This window comes from Eptesicus fuscus, chromosome 4 (genome assembly GCF_027574615.1).
Source record: "Eptesicus fuscus isolate TK198812 chromosome 4, DD_ASM_mEF_20220401, whole genome shotgun sequence".
NCBI lineage: Eukaryota > Metazoa > Chordata > Mammalia > Chiroptera > Vespertilionidae > Eptesicus > Eptesicus fuscus.
In genome coordinates this window covers 11,060,983-11,080,953 of record NC_072476.1, presented here as the reverse complement: position 1 = coordinate 11,080,953, position 19,971 = coordinate 11,060,983, and the positions used below count along the sequence as shown (strand labels likewise).

Sequence of the window (19,971 nt, the reverse complement as noted above, 5' to 3'; positions counted from 1 at the left end):
CAGGAGCAGGTGTGTGACCCCCAGCAAGAGCACCTCCCGCACTCACCACATTATCAGGAGGTAGAGCTAAAGGTGGACCCAGCACCCGGCTCCTCCACGGAACAGGCATCATTCTTTGCACAGCTGAGGGCTGAGATGCCCTGGTCCCTGGCTCTGGAGGCTCCGAGTCTGTCCTCCTTGGAGGAATGGGAGGGGCAGCATGAGAACCCAGCTGACCTTTCTGCAGGAGGGCATCCTGGAAGAAGGGGTGGGTGGGCACCTGGAAGGGCAGAGCCCAGGAGTGAGGAACCCGGGTCTGTGCTCTATGACTTTGCTGTATTTTCTTCTAGATCAGGGAAAACGGCCTCCTAACAGATGCCGGAGCCTTTGGGCCAAGTGCTCTAGCCAGTTGTGGGGTCTGGGGGCAGCAGGGAGGATGGGACCCTGGTGCTCCAGCCCCGTGGGGCCCACAGCCTCCGCAGATGGGGTCACAGCGCTGGAAGCCTGCGTCTCCTGGGCCCCAGCCGCACAGGTACCCCTCAGCCTCCTAGCGGAAGCTGACTCAGACCTGTCAGCCCTATCAATGCTGGGCCTCTAACCTGCCAACTTGTCTTCAGTCTCAAACTGGAGGCAGCTCATGGCAGGGCTTGATGTGGGAAGGCCTTGGGCCAGCAGGTCAGGGAGCAATGTGGCCTGTGTGGGCAGACAGGTGTGAGGACACAGCACTGGCCCAGCCAGGACAGTCCTGGAAGGACAGGGGACCCACACCCTGGCCAGACGACTTGGGCCTCTGAGCAGTCACCCCTGGGGAGATGGAGTCTGAGGGCTAGCTAGCCCATCCCACTTGTGGTCAGGCTTCTTGCTCTGCACCCATATGATGGCCAGACCAAGCCCCCGCCAGCCCTGGACACAACATCCCAGAGGCCCCATCAGGGTCTGAACTGAGGGCCTGTGTGCACCTTGGCTGTGGGGATGGCGTCCTGCTCCCCGAGAAGGTCCATCTAGGTGACAAGCACAGCCCCAGAACCCCAGCTGAGAGACCATGCTCCAGCAGGCCACGAAGACGCAGGGCAAGGCCCGTGGCCAGCACAGATGTGTGCCAACCTTGCCTGCCCATGCCAGGGTCTCAGAGGGCACAGGAGGGATCTGACCACAGCGCCAGGGGACATCACCCCCACCCCTGGGTCACTGAGGGTCTAATACTGGAGGCTGTGGAGAGGCCTGAACTCCCTGACCACAGCAACAGCGAGCAGGGGGTGGCCTGTGTGGGAGGGGGCAGGAAAAGGACACACCCTGCAGGCAGCAGTTTGTGGAAATGTTTTAATTAGAGGATTCTTAGATACAGTGGTTAATCTATTGCCCACAATTCCTCACTAATTAGGCGCCTCATGCTGGGAACACACTCTCTTCCCTTACAGTAGAAACAGAATGATCACATTTCAAGTTCTCCTGTTACAAGATTCACATCTTTGTTAAGCCAAGAACTGTGGCACAAAAGGACATTTCATTAGCCAAAGTCACGACAATGTGCTAGAAACATCGATTACTTTAGAATGCTTTAACTAGAAAATATATTGCATTTCCATATATATTAACCATATACATGTGTAACTATTACTAAGTGTAATTCAGTCATTACAAAATAAGACATTCTGGGAGGGGCTATACACATATGACCCACTGCACCCCCCCGCATTAGAAATAATCATGAACATCAAACCGAGAGCTCAGAAACCCAACAGACGTCCAGCTAAGCAAGTGAACAAGGCACTGGGCCCTCGGGCCATGCTGTCGGCTGAGGGGGCCACATTTCTTAGGGTGAACAGAAGCACCCCTTCCTGGCTGACCAGCTCTCCTTGTGTTCCTCATCCCCGCCTCAGTCTATATGCCAGAATCTCAGGCAGCCTGGTTCTGACAATGGTCCTTGGTGGGAGGGTGAGGCTGGTTGATACAGGGCCAGTTCTGGACCTCTGTACTTGTCAGCTCTGTGCTCACTGGGACCCAGAGGCCAGGTCCCCTCTGTCACTTCCTGTCTCCATGTACGTACTCCCCCAGAGCCAGGACTCAGGACTCCTGGAAGATCCGTTGTGGGCTCATGTTCCAGGGTTCTTTCTGAGAGCAGCCTCCTTGGGCTACCAGCTTCAGAGCGTTTCAGGAAACAGAAAGAACATGTGACAGTGGCCCTCGGAGCTGCTCGCTAGGGGTGGCCCGGTGCCTGAGACTACCTGCACCCAGTGGTGGGGACTAATGCAGTGAGCATGGAGGGCCAGGATGCTACATGCAGAGGCCCAAGGGCAGTGCCAGATGTGAGGCTACATGCCATGGCTCAGCCAACCGGGCCTGGGTTTAGGCATCTCCTCCTGATGGCTCAGGCAGAGTGCGCTTTAGAAGAGTCTCGACACAAATTCCAACTTGACCAGATCTGAACTCCAGTGCTCTATAGCCCAAAGGCCCAGGTGGGGTGGACAGAAACCCCGGACACACATCATCTCTGTACACAGCACTATTTACAAAGGACCAGGACAGGTGCCACACAGGACCCAGGAACAGGCAGCGAGACCTGCTGGGGCCGAAGGCGGTGCTCTGTGGGGCCTGCAGCTGTGGAAGGGGGGTGTGGAGACACCCCTGAGGCTGCCTCCTCATACTTTTAATGACAATAATGCAACAAAAACCTTTATATAAACAGTTTATTTACTCTAAACAGCAACACAGACAAAACGCCATATAAACACAAAGGAAGTGATGCGAAAACAAGAGGCTGGCTGACTTTGGATCTGAGGCTTATAGCAACACAACCCGGGTTCTGCGGAGAGGAGGACAGAGGCGCGAGGGAAGGGGACAGGCCGATTCCTTTCCTTACAGCCAGCTGGAGGGTAGTGTAGCTCTGACAGGGGAAGCATGCCTGCACCCGCGAGCAAAGGGAACTAGCTCCTCAGGGACTCATTGAAGTATAAAAGTTTATCATTTTACAGCAGTTGAAATACTGACATCAATATTAAAATAAAAGCAAGTTTTACATAACAATCAAAATACAAAAGACTGAAGGAAGAGACCCTGTATGAAAAACTGGGCAATTCAGCAAGTGGAGAACTGTGTACCAGTGGCGGAAATGGAAAATGGCGCCCGCCCACCTCCCCTAGGTGACTATTAATTGTATAGAGCAACGCTAGATCTGCAAATGTTGTAAACAAGTTCTTGCCAAACCAATCCCTTCCTTTTGATGTTGCCGCAGGTCGCTGCTTATGAGGGTGCAAACTTCTTGGCTTGTGCTCGAACCCTTTTCTCATATTCCACTCTGTTTTGGCTGAGGAGGTCAAGAGAGAGACAGGTTAGAATAGCCTGGGCTGGAAGCTCTCAAGTCTAACCAGTGACCAGCAGGTTTCTCTCTTGTTTGAAACAGCATTAGTCATTCTGGAGAGAAAATACCGATTGCCCATCTAGTCTTCAATAACAGACACAGACATCTGGTGGGTTTTCCCAGGGCACTCAGTGCCGAGTGTGAAGGTGTGGAGGTGGGGGCAGCTTTCTGGTGGGCACTGCCCCAGGCCAGGGGAGTGCAGCAAACTTGCCACCAGAGACCAGCTGCCACCAAGGGAGCACTGTGACCTCGAGGCCCTTGGGTCCATGATGATATTTATGAATAGGGCTCCTTGACACCCCAGGTCAGAGGTCTCGTCACATACTTCAGGGGCTGGTCAGGAACCCGCCTCGGAGCTCAGGCGCAGTGCGTGCACTCATACCCTAAGAAAGCCAGGGCTCCTTCTAAGCTGTGCTCGCAACAAGTATGGCCTCTCAGAGCACTGGTCCCTGCCCACGGCGCAGGCCCCAGGGTTGAGGCACAGAGGGGCCAACAGAATTTCTCTTAGCTCTGCCCAGTGCAGACAACAGGCCCTGGTACCCCAGGCCTCCTCTCTAGTCTCTCTGGGGAAAGGCGGCAATGCCAGCACCAGGAGAGGCAGAAACTTGCCTGGAGCCTGCCCTGAGCTGGCGTGGTGCCCAGGTGCACACAGTCCCAGGAGGCCAGTGTCAGCACCACGCCTGGCCAAGAGCCAAGAGTGAAAGCCAGAGGACAAGCTTCTGCCGCCCAGGCCGTGCTGCGAGGAGTCTGCGCTCCTGTGCTTCCACCCTGGCCAAGGGCCCAGACCCCCAGGGTGGAGGCAGCTAGCTAGGAAGGCTCTGGAAGGAGCTGGAGGCAATAGCAGAGGCAGCACAGTCCAGCCCTGCCATTTACCAAGCGAGGTCTGGCACAGGGTGTCTGCCCTAGAGCACCTGCCAGTGTAGGACATGCCCTGTGACCTTCCGAAAACACAAGAAAAGAGATCTGAAAAAAGAGATTAAGCTTATTTCACAAAAGGTGCTTTTAAACCAGATGCGTACAGGAGAAATAATGTCTCATTCCTGTGAAGTAGTGTATGATGCCATCTGGCACATAAGGAGCTCGTAGTACAGAAAAGATGCTCCAATCCTGAGTAGGCACCAACCGGGAGCAGCCACTGGCACACAGCAGTGGCCCGCTGAACCCATGCTGCGAATGCCGCAATACTACAACTACACAGTGAGCGCCACCAAGGCACATGCACAACTCGCCCAAGGCACCACCCCCACACGGCCACACCCCCACGCCTGGCAGGCTCTCTCTAAGCCAGCAAAAGACACTTTGGCTTTGTGGGCCGTGTGGCCTATTGCAATGGCTCAGCTCAAATACCAAGGACCCAAGTGGCCCTATTTACAGAGGCGTAGGCTGACACGGCCTAATGCAGACAGATGCTGCGGTGAAAACTACACAGCATCCAGTTCAAGGGTCAAGATAAGAGAACTCCTGGAGTTGCTCTTGCACAGCAGCCAAGTAAATTCAAGGCAGCTCCACTGGAATCACTAACAGCAATTCCCGGGGCTGGGAGGAGAAACTGACCCTGCCCAGGAGCGGCTTGCCACTCTTGGCCACAAGGGGGCGCCCCGGGCCAAAACTGGGCTGGACCCAGGAACTTAAAGCCATTTGGGGGAAGGAAGGGGGCACCTCTTGCAACCTGGTGCTTCTCTACAGATGAACTCAGGCCACCTGAGCAGCTCAGAGCCGCCTACCTGTTGCAATTCCAGAAACAGCCCCCTTGGAAGGAACAAGCCCCTGCCCAGACCAGCTGGGGAGGCTGGCCAGGAAGGCCAGGGTCCTCCCCTGTCCACCCAGCCAGCCCACGTACCAGGTTTAGCTCCATTGCTCACACTAAGAAATACCAGACACCCAGGTATTTTCCAGAGCACCCAGATGACCAAGAGCAAGTCGGAGCGCCACTGCCCTAGTGGACCATGTCCTTGGAGTTGCCATACTCAGGCTGGGCCCAAGGAGGGCACAAGTGGGAGGTCCGTGGCCTCTTCCTCCACACCTTTCCCTCTGAGCTGAAACGGGCTGCAGGAGGCACAGGGTTTGACTGGCGATATCCCATCAGGGGCAAAGTAGTCCAATAGGAGCCCATGTCATGTGACTGCCTCCTGCCAACCCCCACCAACATTGCTCTGGCCACACCAGCCCTGGCCGCCCATTCTTGCCACCATAGGCCCTTTGCACATGCAGCTCCTCCTCGGAAGCCTCCCTGGCCACCTTAGTCCCTCCTTTTCGGCACTGATCCCAGGTAAGCTGCCAGGTGAGCTTGTGTGTAGGCCACCCTCCTAGGCTGCTGGGAGGGTCAGGACTACCCACCCACCCACAGCTTGCCTACTGCTCCCTTTCTTACAGGCAGCCTAGATAGGACTTCTGGGGAAGGCCGTGCAAGCTGACGAGAGAGGTCACGGCAAGAGGGGCCAGATCACTAACCAGTAAATTGTGTAGGCCTCTGCTTGAGCTGGATCTTGAATATTTGGTTCATTTAGAAGTTCCTGTATTCCTAATAAGATCTGTGTGAGAGAGAAAAACAAAGCAAGGTGGGAGGTCAGCAGTTCAAAAGGCAAACGCTGGTCCTGAAGGAAGGTTGAGGCGAGGCCCGCACGCTGCATACCTGCTTAATTGTGATGGCTGGCCTCCAGTCCTTGTCTTCCTCGAGGATGGACAAGCACACAGTGCCCGAAGGGTACACGTTCGGGTGAAATAATGGTGGTTCAAATTTGCCTAGATCACATGGAGAAAGGGAAATGTATTTTGGTGACAGCTGTCCTACAGGATAATGTCCTGTCCTGATGAGTGCCCCCCCCACCATCCCATCTTCCCTGCACTGGAACACCTTGCTGGTCAGCAGGCATTTCCCAAAAACTGCTTACAAAAACAAAACTGGCCACAAGGCAGGAGGAGGTAGGAAGAGGCAGGAGAGGAGCAAGTGTGCCTTCCAGTGGACTCAGGTAGAGCCACATCACTCCCCGGGACCTGCTTCAGGACAGTGAGAGTCAGAGCGGAGCCCCAGGCGGCCTCCCCAGCCAGTCTGGACTCGGGAGGATGGGAAGGGGCTGCTGCAGCAGGTGAATAGGTCCTGGGGAAGCAGCCAAGGTCCTTCCAAATGAGAAAGAGTTTATTTTCTTTTTAAAAATTAATACATATAAAAAGTTTGAAAATATAAAAGAACAGGAAAAAAACTGCCATGAGCTCTACCTAGGGACCATTAACCACAGCTGACATTTTAGCGTATTTCTTTATCCCTTTTTCTGGGTACTTTCTCTTTATTTTTAAACATTAATTTTACCTAGAAAAGTGTAGCAAGTCTAGTACAGCCTGATGAATTACTGACAAAAACTAAATACAATCCACTAACATCAACAGCTTCTCAGAAAACTCCTTCATAGATCGCCCACTCCATTTGCCCAACTAAACCAGCCTGTAATCCCAGAAAGGACGCCTTGAACTGCCTGCGCACAAACCACAGGAGGCTCTCCCCACTCTGCACTCATGGGTCACGTACCCTCACAGGGAGTGGCAGTTACTCACTCCTGTTGCTGCACAGCATCCACTGGGAGACTGGCCGCCCATGACTTGCCCACCTCACTGCAGATGCACATTTTTAAAAAAATATATATTTTATTGATTTTTCACAGAGAGGAAGAGAGAGGGAGAGAGAGTTAGAAACATCGATGATAGAGAAACATCGATCAGCTGCCTCTTGCACACTCCCCACTGGGGATGTGCCCGCAACCAAGGTACATGCCCTTGACCGGAATCGAACCCGGGACCTTTCAGTCCGCAGGCCGACGCTCTATCCACTGAGCCAAACCGGCTTCGGCTGCAGGTGCACATTTGAGTGAATACGAATAAAGCTGTGATTGTTCCTGGATGTGAATTCTGGTGAACACATGTGCATTTCCATGTGGAAATGCGGATCACAGGTGTCTGTGTTGAATGTGAATAGATACTACCAGTTTCCAAAGTGGCTGTACCCACTTACAACTCACTGCTTCACAGTATTGCCAACACCTGGTGTATCAGCTGTGGATTTTGGCCATTTTTAAAAAAAAATATATTTTTATTGATTCGAGAGAGGAAGGGAGCAGGAGAAAGATAAAAGTATCAATGATGAGAGAGAATCAATGATTGGCTGCCTCCTGCATGTCCCCTACTGGGGATCGAGCCTGCAACCCGGGCATGCCCTTGACCAGAATCAAACCCAGGACCCTTCAGTCCACAGGCTGATGCTCTATCCACTGAGCCAAACCAGCTGGGCCCCCGACTTGGCCATTGTTAAATGAATCGTGGTTGCCTCTCATGGCTCTAAGTTGTATTTCCATGATAACCTCTGAGGGTGAGCACCTTTCATTTACTGGGATAAACTGGCTACTTCTTTGGAGAAATTCTTTTTTTTTTTTTTAATATATTTTATTGATTTTTTTACAGAGAGGAAGGGAGAGGGATAGAGAGCTAGAAACATTGATGAGAGAGATGATCAGCTGCCTCCTGCACACTCCCCACTGGGGATGTGCCCGCAACCAAGGTACATGCCCTTGACCGGAATCGAACCTGGGACCCCTGAGTCCACAGGCCAATGCTCTATCCACTGAGCCAAACTGGTTAGGACGTGGAGAAGTTCTTGTTCAAGTCTCTTGTACACTTTTCTATTGGGTTGTCTCATTGATTTGTAGGAGCTCTTACATATTCTGGATACAAGCCTTATGTCAATTACATGTCTTACAGATATCTCCTCCTACTCTGACTTTGCATTTTTGCTCTTTTAATTGTACATTTGGTGAACACAAGTACCTAATTTGAATTTTTTTAAAATATATTTTTATTGATCTCAGAGAGGATGGGAGAGGGAGAGAGAGAAACATCAATGATGAGAGAGAATCATTGATCAGCTGCCTCCTGCACGCCCCCTACTGGGGATCAAGCCCACAATCCGGGCATGTGTCCTTGACTGGAATCGAACCTGGGACCCTTCAGTCCACAGGCTGATGCTCTATCCACTGAGCCAAACCAGGTAGGGCCCTAATTGGAATTTGATCTGATTTACCAATCTTGTTTCTTAGCTAAAAAAGTATACCAATGATGAATACAAGCATTCCCTAAGCCCCTCAGCCCCACTTCCGTCTCTCCTGGCTTTCTTCCATATGAAGTCCCCTCCTGACTCCTCACATCATTCACTGCATGGCCTGTTGACCTTCAGAAAAGGACTCCAGCATAAGCTCCTCTGTGTCTGGCTCCCCCCACTCAACATCACATTTGGGAGACTCATTCCTGCTAAGCACTTGTAGATCCCTCATTCTTGCTGCTGCACTGATTTACCCATTCTATTCTGAATGGACACTTGGGTTGTCTCCAGCTTTTGGCTCTTACAGAGAGAGTTGTCATAAACATGCTTGTCCATGCCTTTTGGTGAACATGTGTATGCATTTCTACTGAATATTTACTTGAGTTGAACAGCTGGGTCCTAGGGTAGGGATAAGTTTAGCTTCAGTAGACATGGCAAACAGCTTTCCAAAGGAAATGTTCAAAATTTACTCTTTCTCTAGTGCACCTATGTGGGCTTCTGCTGCTCTGCAGCCTCAGTTATCTGCCTGTTCATTCTGTGGCTGTAACTGGTAATTTTCCGGTAATGAAGTTAGGCATCTCTTTCTGTGCTGATTGGCCAGGTGGACAACCTCTTGCCAAGGGCCTGTTCCATCAAATGGCTGTCTTTTTCTTATTGATTTGTAGAGGCTCTTGATATACACACTAATAAAAGAGAAATATGCAAATTGACCATCACTTTGCAACACCCACCAGCCAATCAGGAGTGGGTATGCAAATTAACCCAACAAAGATGGTGGCAGCCATGCACCACCCTCCCTCCCCCAGCCACTCTGGGCTGTCTGGGCAGGTCTGGGCAGAGCAGCCGGGTGGGGTGGGACGCCTGCTATGAGGAGGAGGGCGGTGGGCGGAGGGAGCTATAGGAGCGGCGCTCCAGCTGGAGAGAAGGCTGAAGGCGGCAGCCAAAGCCAAGGCCTGGGTTCCGGGTGCCGGCAGCCAGGGGAAGGAAGGCCTATTGCACGAATCTTCATGCAACGGGCCTCTAGTATTCAATATAAGTATTGATATATAGATACAATTTTCTCCCCTCTTCACTGTCAGTGGTGTCTTTTGGTGAAGAGATGGTCTTAATTTCAGTGTAGTCCAATCCATCATTTCCCTCCTCTGGGGGAAAAGCACTTTTCATGCTTTCCTGGTTAAGAAAGCTCTGCCTACCCAAGTCATGAAGACATCCTCCTGTCTTCCTCTAAAAGCTGTACTGTCCCACCCGCCTTCCCACTGGGCAGCACAATCCACCCGGAAGGCTTTGCTCTATAGGGGGAAATTGAGTTCTCTATTCTCCCACTGGGACAATCGGCTGTCCCAGTCCATGCATTAGAAGACCAACCTCTCCCCATGCACTGCAGTGTCACCTCTCATAAGTCACTCCATTGTACACCTGTGTTTTTCTGGACTCTTTGCCATCTCAACTACTATGTTTCTTTAGGAGGTCTCAACCGGATTCATGTCTTGCCTGTCCTGCTAACAGGTCTTGGTACTTTTTCCCAGTGAGCCCCAACTTAGGCTGCACCATCCTCCCCTCCTAGAACTCCAAGAGCCACAGCAAGTCTTGGCACTCTGCATTTCCTACATTTTACAGCCTGTGTGTGACAATTTCCACAAAAATCTGCTTAGATTCTGACTGGGATTACGCTGAATTTGTAGATCAACTTGGAGAGACCTGACATCTTCATAACAGCGTGCCTCCTGATTCATAAACTCGGCCCATTTCTCCAGTTATTCAGGCTGTCCTTCATTCTCTCAGAAATGGTTTAGTTTCCAGTATAGAGGTCTTAAATGTCTTTATTGGATTTACTCCTAGGTACCTGATGCTACTATAAAAGGTACAGTTTATTATTTTTTAAAATTAAATTAAAATTTTTTTTAAAAGGTACAGTTTAGAAACTTTCATTTGTAGCCCTAGCCGCTTTGGCTCAGTGCATAGAGCATCGGCCTGCAGACTGAAGGGTCCCAGGTTCGATTCTAGTCAAGGGCATGTACCTGGGTTGCAGGTTTGATTCCCAGCCCCAGTTGGGGTGCATGTGGGAGGCAACCAATCGATGTGTCTCTCTCACATCAATATTTCTCTTTCTCTCTCTGGCTCCCTTCCACTCTCTCTGAAAATAAATGAAGAAAAAAAAAAAAAAAAAAAAGTCCTTGGGTGAGGATTAACAATAACAACAAAATAATAATAAAAAAATATTTTCATTTGTTGCAATAGTATGGAAATGGTTTTTATAAGTTAACCTTTTATTCAGCAACCTTAATAAACAGCCTCAGAGAAAGATGGTCTATGGTGTAAGTCTTCCTTTTCCATTTCTCTGTTGGGATTTCTTTTTCCTACCTTGCTACATTTGCTTGGAATTCCAGTGTAATGTTGCATAGAAGTAATAAAAGCAGCTACAATTTATCTCACTTCTTATTTAAAGTAATACCTACACATGACACACACACAAAAAATTCAAACAGCAAAGAACCACCCCAAATGAAGTAAGTCTCCATCCCAGTGGTTATGCTATGAATTGATAATTTAAGTAAGTCTTTTGCTAGATGCTATTTCAATGGGAAACATACTTCTATCTCTTAAATCACTAACCACGAGTTAACATGTAGTCTTGCCTTCCCACATGCCGGGCACTTTCTGACACACTGAGGTGCATGCCAACTCATTCAATTAACCAGCTGTGGACAGTATTTGTTGATTTCTAGTTGCCGAGGGGGAGAGATTTGGTGCCTTCTCCCCCTCATCCTGAGTTTTGCTAAACTGTATCACGATGGTCTACCTGTGGCCCTGTTTTAAACACGGCCTTGGCCTTTTCTTTCTGCCGCCTTCTCTGTTGGCTTAAGTGTGCTATCCATCCAGGCTACAGATGCAGGCACGGAGTTGGGTGTGAAATTTTAACAGATGACAGGTCACAGCAAAAAAACCCTCTGAGTAAGGTTCTTAATGGTGTTTCTCCTGCATGTCCATCCCCATCCGGGGCAGGTATGCTGTGGCCTCATCCCTGACAGGCACTGAGGTTCAGGAGCCTCACCTGGATCTCATCAACATTCATGCCAGGGTCTGGGAGCTTCCCAGTTGTAGAGCGAAGCCTGGAGACTTGGTCTGTTAGGTGCACCTCCCACCCCGGGGCTAGAAACATTCAGCTCCACAGTCAACCGTAAGGATCAGTGTGACGTAGCCACAGGGATCAGAGCAGCGGGGCACCCTGTGTGGAGCAGAGTGTGAAATAACTGACACCCCCGGAGGCCAGCTCTCTGAAGAGGACTCAGATCTCTGCTGGAGCATGATCAAAGCCAACCTTTGAGGACTTCGTTGTACTTACATTTCGGAGGTGAGGATGGATAGTCATCTTTGAAGAGCATGCGTAGTTTAAACAAGCCTCCTTCCCAAGGGGTCTGTTAGGAAATGAAGCTGTGATTAGATGTGCGCCGCCTCTTACTGCGGAGGCCCAGGAGGAGAGGGGCATGCTGCTGCTACACAGCCCCCAGTAACCTGCCCATAGCTCAATGACCCCACAACAGGACTGGCGGGACCCCCATGAGCCCCAAGGGCCAATGGGAAGGAGTCCTCCCTGGAGAGGAACAGACTAGCGGCCCAAGGCGGGGTTCAGGGTCTGTACCTGAGCAGCCAGGTAAGGACTGAAGTGAGCTCAAATGCAGATCCCCTCCCTCAGGTCCCGCCTGTCCCTCGCCAGCCTCCAGCTCTTCAGTCCAACACTCCTTCCCAACTGGGAGGGAGCCGGCTACAGTCCACCAGCCTCACTCACCCTAAGATAAGGGGCCATGTATGGGTTCAATGGAGGCTGGGGTGCATGCTGGGCCCTCAACAGAGTTTCAGTTGAAGCAAACCCAGACCAAATTTTCTTGTGGACAAAGTCCTAATCCTGCCGGCTCAATGCAAGGGAAGGAGACTGTCAAGAAAACACCGTGGCTGAGCATCGTGGATTCTCACGAGAGACCATGGAGGGGGGAAGTGGAGGCAATGAGGCCTCAGCACAACCCAAAAGTCTCAGGGGTCTTCCCTTCCCTTGGAGTCACTGGGAAGAGACATACGTTGGGCTGTTGGAGACCCTCACTCCCTAATGCCTCAAATGCACTGGTTCTAAATGGGCCAGATACACTCAGCGCAGCCAAGAAGGCACCACCTTGGAGGACTGTGGCTGTGTGTGAAGGACATATGGGGCCCCATGCAGCCATCATAAGTGGTCATGGATTTGCAACCAGTTCAGGCTCACACACCCAGGATAAACCTGAAGGCCCGCATGGCACCTACAGCCCCTTTCCCATCCTGTCTCCAAAGACTCCCTTTGCTCCCAAAGATGCAGCAGGATCTGGGCCTACTACCCCTGCCGCAGCTCAGTTCCTTCATTCAGAAAAACTGCCAGGGATGGGTGGGGTGGTGCCACATGTCACACTAACCTTGTGCCACCATTTCATGTCCCCTGGCTGTGTGATCATCACGTTATGCACACTTGAACCTAAGTCCTTGTGAAGGGTTGAAGTGTTCCCAACAGTCCACCCCACACCTGAGCATGGGTGCTTCTTACCCCTTTTTTCCCTGGAATGGCACACTCCCAGTTCATGAGGTTCATCGTGCCGTCGGGGTTTTTTGTTGGGACAGCTACAAAACCCTGAGAGAAAACCACACACAAGCACATCAGCTCTGCGGCAGCTCATCTTAGCTGCCCACAGGAACCCTGTGCCTCCCACCCCCGTCAGGGAGATGATCCGCTGAGCGACATGAAGAAATAAAGCCTTCCTTACAAATGGGTGGTCTTTTCTCCAAGCTTTCCTCTCCTGGGCGAGTCTGCTGAGGGCGATCCCCGACATATTCAAAGTCCTAAAAGAGACAGCAGAAATGGGATCAGAAGGAAAACCTGGTTCCTTCAGCCCCTTCCCTCACACCTGCTCAGTGAGCAGACTTGTTTCCAAGAAAAGCGGGTAAGTGAAGGCTCTCACATGGACCACAGAGATCATGTATGAGCTTAGCAAGCGGCCCCACCCAGCGTTTGGACAGGAATCAGGCCCTGACTCCAGCCTTCTCCTAAGGCAGATCACCAGAGGAGGCCTGGGCCTCCTGGACACCTCCATGTGGGTGCCTTACTTGTCAACTGCCGAGCCCCGGGGCTCCACGGCACCCCTCATGCTCCATTACACGGTGACACAGTGTTTCAGAAAGGCGAAGCCACAGGCTTGGGTCTCAGAGCTGCTAGGTGCTGTGCAGGAAGGGATGCCGAGTACTCCCAGCAGACACCTGGCACCCGTGCCTTCCATCCCCCACTTTAGTCACACCCAGCAGTGGGGGTCCAGTCCTACCATCATATACACAGAAAAAGCAGGACCAGGTGGGGATACCCAGAATGCTGGCTTGAGACCTGGGAAGGGCAGGGATGAATCGCTTCCCTCTCCTGGTGCAGGGATGTGGGGGTGCTGTCAGCCCAACTTAGAATCAGGGCTCAGAATTCAGATTCAGGCCTAGCCAGGATGACCCTTATTCTTGAAGGCAACCAAGTGGAAAAGTGCACCAGGGAGGAGGGCAGCTCAACTGCTTTGTGGACAAGTCCAGAGACAGCTCACCTGGCCCCAGCAGCCGACAGACCCACGTGTCACCAGGGTCCCAGGCTCTTTGCTCTGCCCCCTCCACTTTCTCATCCTATAGCCCCACCTTGGCACTTGACAAACAACTAATGGATCAAGGCCCGTCTCCCATTTACTTTGGGAAAGGCAACAAAAGTGAAGCAGGCTAACAGAGCCCAGGAACTCCTCAGGAGCACCAGGCAGGAGTGAGAAGACCTCAGCAGGCCTGGACCACAGACTCTCAAGGCTTAGTGCCTTTAGCTGTTCAAATTAACAGCCTGGGGCCCTCAGGTGCCTGCACACCAGACCAGACTGCAGGGCAGTGAATCTGCAGAGGTGACATGGTCACAACACCTGCTGGAGAATTTGACCCCAAGTGTGCTTGTTGGTCCTCAAAGTCCAGGGAAACACTGAAGATACCTTGGGTTAAGTCCATGCATTTACCATAAACAAGGCTTTCACAAGACAAATGGTCATCAGCAGCTTCCCCAGGCCTCCAGCTTTATACTGAGGCTAGGGGAGAGGTCTCCTCTCTACCTCTGCAGGGAAAGGCCAGCACAAGTGCCTGAGAACAATGTGGGGTGCCCTCCACAACGACAACAGGGCTCTCAACCCTGTGTGGGAAAAACATCTCCAGCAGGACATGGCTCGACAGCAGCCGTGCTCTCCTGCCCAGCCTCCACACAGGCCTGTTCTTGAGATAGGAAGGGAGGTCCAGAAGAACCTGCCCCTTAAGACCAGAGCCTCAACACAAACCCAGGTGGTCTTCTGACCAGTGGGTGGGTGGCAGGGCTACTTTCTCTCCTGCGCTTAGTAACTACTATTTCAACCTCCCCTCCCACCCCACCCTACCCCTCCCCAGGCTGATCTACAACTCCCTCAGCAACCCAAATCTCGCCCTTCACCCCAGTATCCACACCACCTGGCTGTCCTGCACATTCCCTCCCCCCAGGCTCAAGGCTCCCACTATTTGTGGATGAGGTGTTAGGTCAGGCCAACAGTTCAACAGCAGGCATCAAATACACACCGCAGGCCTGAGGCCACATGGAGTCAGGAACTCTGGAAGGGCCCCAGTGCTCTGGGTTTTGGGCAGCTCTTGAACGATTATTTTCCCAAGAAGTAGGCACAGAAGAAGGAGGGTTTGGGATTGCCATTGCAGAAAAGCACTGTCGCCTCCAACCCCACCAAGGAACCCAGGTCTCAGGACCCAGTTACTATATAAACCGCCAGACCAACTGGATGTGGTCCATTTTCAAGAAACAGGTACACTTATGTTATCACAAGGAAAGTGGGGGAAAAATCAAAGCCCTTCAGTCAAGGGCGACAGGTGACAGATGACCAATTTGGACTGTGGTCCCTAGCTCCAGCACTGTGACTCCAGAACACACCTTTATCCAACCTCAAGATTAGGTCCAAAGTAGAATAACACCAGGCTTGCACCCAATAGAACTGCTCACTGCACCATACAACCCCAAGCTCTGGTCTGCCCATTTCTTCCCCAGGGGGTTTGACCAAACCAGAGGTGAGAGCCTGACAGGATGCAGCGCTGCCCCAGGGTGGGGGTGGGGGTGTGCGCTCACAGGGGAGGAAATGCTGGAGATGCAAACAGCACTACGGGGATGAGAGGCACTTGCTTTCCAGTAGCGGCCAGGTGGCCAACCAAGCACAGCCTGCAGCAACCTGGCAGGAGGCTGTTCCAGGCAACATGGTTCAGGAACAGAAGGTCCTGGTGGGCCAGAGGAGAGTGGAAAGGGTAGGCTTGCATGAGGGACGTGAGAGCCTCCGGGGTGGTACGCAGAGGAGCAAACCAGCAGCTTCTGTCAGAAGTGGGCAGAGACAGTGATGACTGGGAGGCTTGAGTTGTAGCCCTGATGTTGGAAAATTAGTCATTTCTCAGTTTCTCTAAGTCTTCACTTCAACTGGTTCTAAATGGCATGACCCATGTCATCCATATCCCCACCTCCAGGTTTGAGGGCACAGCACATGCTAGCCTCCAAAGCACTGCCCCCTGCCCCCAGAGGGCAGGCCCCTCATCGCTGGCCATGGCATAGCAGACAGCACAGGCTGGCAGGATGCTTCTGCTGAATTAACACAAAAGTTCAGTGACCAAAGACAAGCAACCTGGTAAGCACTGTTTAAGTGAGGCATAAGGAAGGCCCTTAGCCAGGCATCAAAACTGGTTTCTGAAGCCCAGGCCAGCTCTGGAACACTGAGCAACCATGGATACTGTGCAGGGCCCCACAACGCTCAGGGGGCTGAGGCCAGCAGGTGATCCCAAGCGTAGCCTACCTCCTGCTGACCCTGTGCCAGGACCCGCCTCTTCTGCTCTGAGGATGGAACAAAGCTGCACACGGAGACCCTGTCCTAGTGCCTCGCTGTGGTTGTCCCAGGTACGAAACGCTAATAATGAGCGGCAGTTCCACAGGAGTGCCAATGGGCCAGACCAGGCACTAGTAAGATTCTTCCCACCATCAGGGCAAAGAGCTACAGGTGTTTACCTGCAGTGTCCCAGGCAGGCACGAGTCTTCAAGATGGTGCTTCCACTCCTGGGAGCCTTTCCAGTCCAGGGCAAAGCAGCCAGTTTGTTACATTTTAATTACAAAACAGAAGGGCTCATTCAGAATCCCACTTAAAACTAACTCTGCCTTCCCCAACAGAGAGAAACAGAAGGAGCAGCTAAGGCTGCAACTTGCAGATGCAAAGATAAAATATCTATGAACTACTAGAGACAGCCTGCGGGACAAAGGCTTAGTGGGGAGGTCTGCCCATGAACCCACTCTTCTCAGATCAGTTCTGCTGGTTGACAGCAGAGACTTCAGACCTACTTACTGGCTTTGTGAGTGTAGCAAGTTGTTCATCTCCCCCAACTTCAACTTCCTCATCTGTAAATGGGCGATGGTACCCTGACCCCACAGGTGGCCCAGGTTGAAACAAACACAAACTCCCTCAGGGGGAAGGTATGCACTTTGCCTATCTAAGCACCCGGCCTCAGGTCACCCTCTGCCCATGCAGCACTTCCTGTTCTTTCTCGACAAACCTCCCAGGATCCCAGGCTGTTTCCGAAGCAAGGTCCCGAACCTCGAGGTGCACCAAAGACACAACAGCACGCACAATTCACCCCTAAACCACCTGAAAGGTCACAAGCAAATCAGGACAAACTAGTACCCATCTCCTTTGTCTGATGGATATGTGCTCTACCTAAAGGTAACGATTCCATACATTTAGAGCTACATTTAGAGCTATCCTCTTGAAAAAGAAACAAAGCTAACTTCGCAAACAGTACAGTAACTTTGCAAACCGAGGAGCTAAGCATGCTTTCAAAATATACAAACCAAACCACTTAAAACTGATTTAGGAACGAATGCAAGCCGTGATCCTCATTCCCTTCCTTTCCTCCTACTCACGAAAATATCAGTTCCAAGCTCCCTTCAACTGGTAGAAAGCAATCTTAAAAACAAAAGAAAACTCTCCCTCCAGCGAAGTGATGTTCAGGGTCCCACCAACGGCAAGTGGAGCTCTTTAGAGGCGCAGGAAAACTCAGACTTGTTTTGAATTTTAGACATCATCCCCGCCCCCCACCCCCAATCCAACCAGCGCAATTTTGCAATCCAAGACTTTTAACTCTCGCTGCTGGGCCTCTCTGCCCGGCTGGAGAGCGCCACAGGTTTGTGTGCGGACCCGTGACCCAGGAAACGCACGTCCCTCAATGGAGGGAAAGCTCCTGTCAATCCCGCCTCGGCTCCCCGGCCGCACCGCGAGCCCACGCCGGAGGGGACGCCAACACTTTCACAAGGGAAAGCGACGGGAGCCCCAAGGCCGGGACGACGCCGAGGCCGGGCCAGCTAGGTCGCGCCGTAGCCCGAGGCGTCAACAGCTCCCAGGCGGACGGTTCCCGGGCGCGGGGTCGGGGTCAGGTCGGGGGGCGCGCAAGAGGCGGGGGTGGGGGCCCAGGGGACCGTGGGTGGAGAAGCCCGGCCCGACGGCGGCGGAGGCCCGCGCCCCCGAGGTCTGGCCCCTGTCCCGCCGCCGCCGCACCCTGTGCGCCTTCCACCTGGGCTCACCTAGGGCGGCCGCGGCCCGGCGAGCGAGGCGGACGAAGCGGCGGCGACGGAGGCGGCGCGGCACTTCCTTTGTCTCGGGACTTCCCTCCCGAGCCCGCTCCGCGCGCAGCCCGAGCGCTCCGAGGACCCCGGCGCGGGCGGGGCGCGGGCGGGGCTTGCGGGGTCTGTCCGCCGCGTGCCTATATCTCGTGCCGCCGCCGCCGCCCGGCGTCCCGAGCGGCCCTCGCCACCGCATGCCACGTGCTGCCTGCGCCCCGCCGCCACGCGTCCGCGCCCCAAGCTCGCCCAGGGAGCCCAGCCGGGGGGCGGCTTTCCAGTCAGGCGGCGCCCTGGACACCTGTGCTCTTAAAGGAGCCGCGTCCACAATGTGAGGGAGTGTCTGCAAATTCCCCTTTGCGATGCGCGCGTCCACTCGAGGACACGCCGGTAAGCAGCGGGGGGAGGCGGAGACCGAGATCTCCAAGGGCTCCCCGGATGCCCCGCGGGCACCTTTCCGGGCACGAGTCCCATTGGTCTCCTTAGGGCTAAGGCCCAGGGTTGAGGGACAGAGGACACCGAGGCCTAAGGAACCCCAGAAGCGTCGCAGCACGGTGGCGATCCTCCGATTACGGCATCCTGTGAAACCCTTTGTAATTGGCCAGTTCGGAGCGCTGGGTGGGGCGTATATCGAATCCGTCCAATGAGCTGACCCGGTACAAACGGCCCCGAGCGGGCCTGACCGACGGGAAGAGAAGTGCAGACACTCCCTAACTCTGGTGTTGGCCCAGAGGGAGGGGTTCCGGAGCTGCGGGCGGGCGGGGGAGGGGCCACCTGGGAGGGCCCCCCCTTCCCTCCCCCCCACCCCGCAGCTGCAGTCAGGGTCTGGGGCCCACCCCTAGCCCCCGTGGGAACGTAGGCCCTCGCTGGTCCCGCTAGGCACCTCCCGGTGGAGCCGCCCCCAGCCCCAGCCCCAGCCCCCGGGCCAGCTTCGCTAGCCAAACCCCAGCTCTGGATGGGGAGAGGGCGCCTGATAGGTCAGCCTGCTAAACCCGTCTGTGGGCGTTTCGGGATCAGGCAGCGGTGGGTGTGGAGGGCTTCTGGGCGCAAGAGGCGGGGGTGGGGGCCCCGGACAGCGGAGGCTACTTGCTTTCACTCACTACCCCCCCTCTCCCCCCTCCATCTCTCTTCTTTCTCTCTCCCTGCTTCCTTCCCTTAGAGTCTCCTATTTGGTCTTGTGCTGACACTGTTGGCCTCCCGGGACAGGGACCACAGGTCGGATACTCTATGGCCCACATCTGGCCCAGTGCTCTTAGCAAATGCGGGGGGATGAATTCCATGTGCTCCCGGCATTCCTGTTACTCTGGGGGAGTAAAATGAGGCTGGGGGTCTCGTGGGTGTGGTGGCTCTGCTGGGCTGAAGAGGGGGTTTGATAGGGTAATTCCTGGTCAACAGTGGCCCAGAGAGAGGGCCTGGTGGTAGTGACCAGGGTCTCAGGTGACAAAGCCAGAGGGCCTGACCCCCTTGAACAAAATGTGAGCATTCCGAATCCATGCAGAGGCTGAATTCCAAAGGGGCTGCCCGCTGGGCCTGGGCTGGGGACGTGGCCTCCATCCTTCCCTTCAGCCAGGCAGCTGCAGTTGTCAACTTTGGGGTGTAGGATCCTCAGGGATTTGTGTGAGTCACCTGTTCTCGGGGCTCCCAGCTTGTAGTTCATCGGTGGTCCTGGAACTGGGCATTGTAACAATCGCCCCAGGAGGACCTACTGCACAGCACATGGCTACTGAGCTACATTTGAAGAAAACAGCTTCCTGCGGAGACATAAAGGTCTCTGGTTCCCCGTCTTTCTCATTCAGATTCCAGGAGGTTTGCACAGGGCTGCCTGGGGACCCCGCCCAGCAACCGGCAGTGGCCAGG

At 53.5% G+C, this 19,971-nt stretch overlaps 1 protein-coding gene across 3 annotated transcripts; it reads right to left on the bottom strand.

Annotated features, from left to right (window-relative positions):
* Window positions 1-2,651: 2,651 nt before the first annotated feature.
* On the bottom strand, window positions 2,652-18,214 carry UBE2I (ubiquitin conjugating enzyme E2 I). Of its 3 annotated transcripts, none has more exons than XM_008146360.3 (7): window positions 18,079-18,214; window positions 13,205-13,280; window positions 12,988-13,071; window positions 11,764-11,836; window positions 5,970-6,079; window positions 5,789-5,868; window positions 2,652-3,283 (listed from the first exon to the last, which is right to left on the bottom strand). In XM_008146360.3, the coding sequence occupies exons 2-7, from the start codon at window positions 13,268-13,270 to the stop codon at window positions 3,220-3,222; spliced, it is 477 nt and encodes a 158-aa protein (XP_008144582.1). In that variant the 5' UTR covers window positions 13,271-13,280; window positions 18,079-18,214; the 3' UTR covers window positions 2,652-3,219. The 3 variants fall into 3 exon arrangements, with proteins under 3 accessions (XP_008144582.1, XP_054570557.1, XP_054570556.1); XM_054714582.1 differs by lacking the exon at window positions 18,079-18,214 and adding an exon at window positions 16,516-16,570; XM_054714581.1 differs by lacking the exons at window positions 12,988-13,071; window positions 18,079-18,214 and adding an exon at window positions 16,516-16,557.
* Between the last annotated feature and the right edge of the window lie 1,757 nt (window positions 18,215-19,971).